The sequence below is a fragment of the Phyllostomus discolor genome (genome assembly GCF_004126475.2).
Source record: "Phyllostomus discolor isolate MPI-MPIP mPhyDis1 chromosome 15 unlocalized genomic scaffold, mPhyDis1.pri.v3 mPhyDis1_scaffold_37, whole genome shotgun sequence".
Taxonomy (NCBI): Eukaryota; Metazoa; Chordata; class Mammalia; order Chiroptera; family Phyllostomidae; genus Phyllostomus; species Phyllostomus discolor.
In genome coordinates, this window is record NW_023397493.1 from 319,688 (window position 1) to 328,105 (window position 8,418).

General features: G+C 45.5%; 1 gene segment (V, D, J or C); it reads right to left on the minus strand.

Moving 5' to 3' along the window:
• Window positions 1-540: 540 nt before the first annotated feature.
• Window positions 541-7,472, minus strand: LOC114489768. The segment is given in 3 exon segments: window positions 541-552; window positions 6,920-7,230; window positions 7,328-7,472. Coding segments are annotated over 3 exon segments (369 nt in total).
• Window positions 7,473-8,418: the final 946 nt, after the last annotated feature.

An 8,418-nucleotide genomic window follows, 5' to 3' on the forward strand; every position in this document is an offset into this window, starting at 1 on the left:
AGAGACTCTTCCTACTGCTCACTTGAGAATGCTGTGTTTCTAACACATTTTCTACCTGAGAGACATCATTGTTGACACACAATCAGGAACTCAGAGAAATTTGCTGAGGGAAACTATTAATGGGGGACAAATCAGCAGAACACCAGCCCAAACCTTCAGCTGCACTTGCTACTGGGGAGGTCCTTGAGTTCAGGTACCCAGACGGCCCCCTAGTGGCTGAAGCTCCTCACACAGGAGGGTGTGTGCCTGGGCTCACACTAACTTCCCTTCACCACAGGGCCTGCACAGTAATACACAGGTGTGTCCTCAGCTCTAAGGCTGCTCAACTCTACGCAGGCTGTGCTCATGGATGTGGCTGCAGTCATGGTAAATCTGCCCTGGACCCTCTGTGCATAGATTGCAGCACTATATTGAGGGTCAACTTGCCTCATTCATCCAGTTCCTTTCCTTGGGTCTGTCGCACCCAGTGCACAGCATACCTGGGGTAGGTGTGTGCAGAATCTCGCTGGAGACATTCACTGAGGCACAAGGTGCCCTCACTTAAGCACCCTCCTGCACCAGCTGAACCTGACAGTGGACACTTATGAACGCCATTCATGAGTGGGAGAAAAACTCACTTCACTGTTCCTGGCCACCTGCTTAAACCTGGAGCTGCAAAGCCCCTTTCCTCTGGAAACTGAGACCTGGAAGAGGACTCTCCGTATCCAGTCCAAGGTGAGGGACTGTATCATCAGGAATTTCATGGACGGCAATATTTGTGGGTGAAGCTCAGGGAACAGACAGACCCACATTCAAAATAGTCTACTTCTTCTCATTTGCCTATGCATAGGGAAGAGCTTTCCAAACCTGAAGACATGACCTCACCTGAGAGAAAGTAGAGGACACAGGGTTAATACTCCAAGGGGATCTGAGGGTTGAAGTCCTACACAGTGTTGTAGGATGCAGCTCCCCTGGCAGATCTATGAGCTCTGTGAAGATATAGCTCCTCCCACTAAGGAACAAATACCCACAGGACATGGTCTTCATTGTGAACCCAATTTTGAGAGACAGAAAACTCCCAATTCTAGGCTTTAATGCCTGAATATATTATTTCTGGATCAGTGTGTCCACAAAATACTCCACCTACTGAGTTAATGAAACCATCCCTGTTCACAGTCCCTCACAATACAGATCTAAAGAAGCCCTGGAAATACCATTAACTGTGGTTCTCATGTGCCATGAAGTTTGGTGAAAGCCCATAAAGGGTATTTACAGAAATCACATGTCCAACTCTTCTTATAGAGGTTTTCATGAAAAGAAAAAGACACAGCTCCTCACAGGAAACAGGACATCCCTTCCGAGCCCCCCTCCCTGGCACCTGCTCCTGGGGCAGCTGCTGTGAGATTGTGAGACCCGCCCACCCCCTGATTCCAGCTCTGCATCATGCTGGGGAGGCTCCTGTCACTGATCACAGAGCACAAACTTCTCAGCTTCCCTGGCCCAGAATTAAAGGTTGTGCCCTGACTTCAAGAAACTCCCTCAGGCACATGGCGTGCTCCAATTCTCTACACACATTGAACTAAATTTACTAAACCCCAGTGACTCTGCAGACCCTAGTAGCCAGGGCTCTGTGAAGACACCAGGAAGCCCCTTCTCTGGGCCTGTCTGATGCACTGACACAACAAACACCCATGAGCCCTGAAGCCCTTGGGGGTTTTGTGAGCCTCTAATTGTCCTCAAATTCTTCTGGTGGAAGGTCCCATCTCAGTGTCCCTGCATGTGGCCCAAATCCCACTGCACTTCTACTGCTCAATGAATGACAAAAATGTGCTATGATGATTTTTATGGTAATGCACTTCTCTGCTGTTCTTAACAGTTGGGCAGTGCCCCCATTGGATTCTAGGCCAGGATGTGTCTTCCTAGGTTAGGCCCTTTCTGTGTGTGATGCCCAAGTTTTTTTTTTTTTTTTTTTCAATTCTTGGTGCTCCATGCATATGGTTATCTTCCCTTCTGACCATATACCCCATGAACCTTAGACTCCATATCCCACGTGGAGACAGACTCATTGCTCAGTGGCCCACAGCTTCACTGTTCAGTCCCTTCAGGAATCACCATCTGTTCATACACCTGGGTTTCTTGTTCAGCTCTCATGGACTTGCCCATGCTGGTCAGGGCGTCGGGGGTAGAATTCATGCACCACTGCTCATCGCTCAGACTCCCTTTCACAGGAGACATTCTCCAGGGCTGAACATAGAGGAGCAGTGGTGATGTTCCCCATGTGGGCTCTGAGTTCTACTAATCTGCCATGCCTATAGGCACTGGGTTCTCTCTTAGTTCCAGGGACAGGAAAGAATATCTGTTTAATATTTTGCTGTCTACAGAATGTCACAGGTCCCTCCTATGGAAAAGAACACTGAGAAAGTTCCCATTTTTTAGGACCATGGGTCAGTGCATTTTTTATCAAGCGTGTGTCACTTACATGTGTCACCAAGTCATTTATTTCACTGCATATTTATCCTCTATGTCGCACTCACTATGATAATGCATAACCACTTTGGAAACTGCGTCACATGAGAATTCTTTCTAGGCAAATACTCACAGTAATCTAAGAAATCAGATACATCTCTGTCATTTCAGTAAGTGTTCATCATGAGCTTTTGCACAGGAAGGCAATATGCAGTTGGTTATTGTGCAAGATCACGTTGGAGGATAATCTCTTGTGAAATCAATCACTGAGCAACCTGGCTGAGGACCAGGGTGCTCAGGGAGGAAGAAGACCTCTGCCCCAGCTGTAGAATCCAGCACACAGTCAGGAAGGGGTTAATTTACCCTCTTCAGTTTGTTTCAGTCAGTACCTTGGTGGAGTGAAGAGTGCCCATCTGCACTGGGGAAAACAGTCTGCTTTTCTGAGCCACCATTTCAAAGGTAAGCTCACCTGTAATCACACTTAGACAAAACCATGGTTAACCATCAGCTGAATGTTTAGGCACCTTGTGATCTACACAAATGAACACAAAACCAACAGTCACAACAGAGTTATGTAGGGGAAAATTTCCATGGCAGAGACAATATGCATCTACCCAATGCATATAGATAGTGTGAACCAATTAATTTAAACTCATGGTGGTGAATGCTTTCCTAGGTACCTACATGTTGAATGGTGGGTGAAGAGGAAGCTCCCTGTCAGAGATGAAGCAAAACCTTAATGAACCTCCATGTGCCCCATGCCTGCAGAACCTGTGGGGCCTGAGTAATCCCTCTTGTTTGCCATCCCATCTGTAAGGAGGCTTGTGTCTGGGCTCACACTGACTTCCCCTCTCTGTGTCTCTTGCACAGTAATACAGGGCAGAGCCCTTGGCTGTCAGGCTGTTCCTTTGCAGATAGGCAGTGCTTTAGGAATCATCTCTTGAGATGGTGAATCTGCTTTTCAAAAAGTCAGTATATTCTGTAGTGAAGCTGTTAGCTTTCGTTCCAATTGTCCTTACCCACTCCAGCCCATTTTCTGGAGCCTGAGGGATCCAGTTTATGTAGTAGTCACTGAATATGAACCCAGCACCTTTGCAGGAGAGTCTCAGAGACCCTCCAGGCTGGATCATGTCTGCACCAGACTCCACCAAATGCACCACGTCACGTTGGACACTTGTGGACAAGAGACTTTCATTAGTAGCAGACACACGGAGACACACACACACACACACACACACACACACACACACACACATAATTTCTCAGTCTCTCTATTGTTACCATGTAAAAGCATCATAGCAAGTTTCCAGCTCAGCTCAAACTTCATGGTGCTTCTTATGGTTTAACTGCTGCAGTGAGTGTAAACTGCAGAGACCCAGGGGTTGTAACTGATATCCTTGAGGGGCAGGGACAGGGGCAGGGACAGCTGCAAATATAGGCTTATATGCATGTGTTGATGCCCACTTACACGTTGTTCTCCCCTTAGTGACAGAGAAGTCAAGTCTCTGAGTGATGGTCCCCACTTGACTAGAGGGAAAAGAACCATCATTCTGACAGTGGGAAGTTTTAGAAGAGGGTGGTAAGTGTACATGCTATAGAGTTATCATTGCCATTGCTAAATTATATCATCTGGCAGGTTACCACAATGCAATTTACAGTGATAGTCCACATGCAATGTTTCATGCTACTCAGCTAAGTGTAAATGCTTTGTATGATATTATCCATTTGTGGACACATGGGGGTGTTCATTCCCATCGTCAGACTCCCTGGCTGAGGTCAGTGGACACTGAAAGGTCTGTTGTCTTGTGTTATCAAGACAGAAGCCCTGCCCATTGTGCACCTGTACATGCAGAGTCCATCATTGTGGAGAAAGAGAGTGGGAGGAAGGAACAGACACATGTAGAGCATTTTAACTGCCCTAGACACCCTCTCTGCTCAGCCTCTTCACACCCCTCCCCAAATCTTTTGAAAACTGTCACCTCAAGTGACTAAGGTGCACACAGCACATTAATTATTATTCAGTAAGGGGTTACTAAGTCAAGTTTCATGCTTTCATTGTTATATACAATATCTGGGAAGTTTCAAAAATGGCATGCTTAGTTAAATTCATAAAACCTACATAAACCTGCAGCCCTACTCAGTCAATGCTACGCCCAAGTGGCATCCATAACCTCATCTCAAAGCACACATCAGCCTTGTCCCTGTGACCTGGTGACTGGAAAAAAAAAAAAACATGCATTTATGGATTTTATCTCCAATGAAACACAGGCCTTCCTTCATCTTGATGATGTGAATATTGAAAGGGTTCGTGCATTATACCCACTTCTAATGCTGCCTTCTCACTACATTTGTTTAACAGCCCTCATGCCTTTTGACCAGGGAATTTTGCTTATTAAAAACACCAGAGAAAAACTTCCCTTGAACATCACTGGAAGGACACTGATGTTGTACTTTTAACAACACATATATAGAAGCAAATCTCCAGGGAGGCAGTCCCTGTGGCCATGTTACCCTACAACCATACTACATTCTTGGTGCTGTAACAATCTACTGTGAACTGGGTCATTGGCCCATAACTGAACGGTGTTTATCAACAATCTGGAGGTGGGGAATGCAGTAACAACTGCTGGTAGATTGATGTCAGTTACAGAACAGATTCCTGTATGACTGTTTGCTCATTGTAATCTCAGAGGGTGGATGGGGCAAGGGAGTTTCCTCTGTCCTTTGTTATGAAGGACTTGATCCAATGCCTGACAGTTCCACCCCAAAACCATCACTTGCCCCAAGGCCACGTTCCCTAACATCATCCAATGGGATTCAGGTTTTAATAATCTGGGAATTTTGGAGTGACTCCAACACCAGCTCATAGCAATGACAAATTAATCAAATCCTGACTCCACCCAGTTGGAAAGCTGCATCAGTAGAGCTCCCTAAACTGATGATACTCATAAATATGTGAATGCTTCACATTTTTGTAAGCAGTAAGTAGACCAAAGTCCTTCAGAACAAGCTAATGACCTTGCAGAGTGCACAGGTTCCACCCTACACTTTTATCAAAGACGTCCATGCAATTTCTTATTTTCCCACTTATTGCATACATATAACCATTATTTTTATTTTCTATGGACTGCAATTATTTTCTATCCATAAATATGTGGCTCTGCATTCTCACTCATATTTCCTAGGTATTCAGTGAAATAAGGAGCCAGGCTCTGGCGTTTGATGTCTGATTCTGACATGTTGAGGTTCACCCCGCTCTCTCCTCCTGTGCAAATGGGGGGGATCTGACATGGAAGTGGAGAATCTCCCTGGTTTGATGCAGGTGGCAGATGGAAACCACCCAAACTCCTTTCACGAGCAGGACACTGCTCAGTGGTGAACAATAAAACCTGGACCAGACTCTTTATCTGATGTGACACGGCCATTTCTGACCAGCCGAAAAGTGTGCCCTCCTCTCAACAGACTTCTCAATGAAGGGACAAACATCCCTACAATGTGTGTGTGTGTGTGTGTGTGTGTGTGTGTGTGTGTGTGATATCATCACCCTGGACATCCACAACATGGTATGGTGGGGACTTCTCTATGCCCACACGATGTCAACTGCTATTGATGTCCTTGATGTGGAATTAAGTCAATGTTCAAAACCCGTGTGCTTTTTTCCCCCTCTGGAACTGGGTTCCTCCAACTCTTGTGCCAACTGCCCAGCATGCATATTCCCTGCTACTGGTTTACTTAGACTATGAGCTGTGTGGGGCTGAACTCCTTGCTGAGTCACACAGAATGTCTGGTGGGATTCAGCCGATTTGGGTCAGGGGGGTTGGTGATTCATTAGCATAGAAGGAAGCAAATGAATGTGACAATGATTTTGGAGCATGTGAGATTGCTTCTCTCTGATGACATCCAGTCTGTTGTAACTCAGATACTGGAGAGGTCAGCACAGAAGCATGAAGGGAGGGGGGTTCCCAGAGTGAAACTGCTGTGTGCCAGTCAACCCCACACCTATCAGGGAACAAGCTATTTATTTATTTATTTATTTATTTATTTATTTATTATTTTAATTGCTGTTCAAGTACAGTTTTATGACTTTTACCCCCATCCCAGCACACCCCGCAGCCCTCCCCAGCTCCCTCCTATTTCTATGCCCCCCTTTTTTTTGTCCATGTGTCCTTTATGCTTGATCCTGCAAACCCTTCCCTTTTTCTCCTGAAACTCCCACCCCTCTCCCTTATGGTCATTGTCAGCCTGTTCTCTATTTCAGTGTCTTTGGTTATATTTTGCTTGTTTGTTTGTCTTGTTGGTTAAGTTCCTGTTAAAGGAAACAAGCTCTTAAAGTTCCTAAGCTGCTGCTCCCAAACTGTTAACTGTGCTCAGTGTGACCCGAGTGCCCCCTGCTGTCCTAAGTGATCCCTACGGCCCAGTCCTCCTGTCTCCCACAGAGAGGTTTATGTCTGGGCTCACAATGACTTACACTCACTGTGTCTTTCGCACTGTAATACACAGCCGTGTCCTCAGATCGCAGGTTGTTCATTTGCAGGTAGAGCGTGTTCTTGCCATTGTCTCTGGAGATGGTGAATCGGCTCTTCACACAGTTGGTGTAGTCTGTGCTACTACCATTATAACTAATTGCTGAGATCCACTCCAGCCCCTTCCCCGGAGCCTGGCAGACCCAGTCCGTATAGTAGCTACTGAAGGTGAATCCAGAAGCCATGCAAGAGAGCCTCAGAGACCCTCCAGGCTTCACTAAGCCTCCGCCAGACTCCACCAGCTGCAACTCAGACTGGACACCTGCAAACACAAAGTAATCCTTGTTAAGAAACTCACATCCCCACCCTTCATGCCAGTCATATGAACTCACATACCCAGTGTCTTCTCCATACATTACCTCTTAAAATTGCAACAAGGAAAGCCAAGATGAGCCCAAACTCCATGGTGAGAGGTCTGTGTTCTGTCCTGAGCAGGGACTGGGAACACCTGAGAATCCTGGGCTGGGCTCCTGTCCCAGAGCAGCAGGGTCAGGGCTGGGCTGCTTTTCATGAGCATAGGGGTCCTATTTGCATGACCTTCTCCTATATATTGAGCTCTGGGTTTGAATGGTGGCATAAAGGTCAATGTCCTAGTATGTGACATATCTAAGCATGCATGTCTGTTAAGAATTACTTTGTACATTTGAGCCTTGGCCATCCCCACTGACCCAGACTTTCCCCGAGATGGGCACATGGCCTTGGAGAGTACATGTTCATAAAAAAAAAATCAGTATTTAAAATGAGAGATGCCTTTGAAAGTCACCACTAATGAACACACCTAGAGGATTCAGTAATCGTGACCAGAGGGAGCATTAAAGCTGCAGGAGGTTCCTGTTCAGGTGATAGGAAGTTCCATTGGACCCTATTCCTTTTACAAAGCAATCAGAGTATGCAGTGAAAACAGAGTGAGCCCCTAGAGCATGTGGACCCAGTGTTGGAGGAGGTCTGTGTGGAGCATGGGAGACAGAAGTGTGAAATCTACACAGAAGCACACAGTGCTCCTGGGACACATTTCTTTAGTGGATTTTGGTGCTGAATGTTCATTTCATTGCTCATTTTTGTTTTTATTTCCTAGACTCTGTGGTAAAACCAGGAGCTAACATCGGGGACACAGATGCATCTCAGTCATGACTAGGTCTGCTTAGTTGTAGATGCAGGTGGGAATTGGGCAGTAAGTACTTTTAAATTATAAGAATTTTGTTATGATAAACCTTTATAGGAATCACTAGTACAAAATAACAGACAATAAATGAAGCCATCATTGATATGAAAAACATTATTTTTTTGTCCATTGATTGTGAAGTGAATACATCATTTAAATTGCATCTCCATTCTGGATTCAGTGGATCTACCTTTATATAAATCTGGTCAGACATTATAGTTCTGTGTTATTTTCACCATCATCATCTGTGGTTCTGTGGACATTTGATGAAGTTCTAACCAATAATGT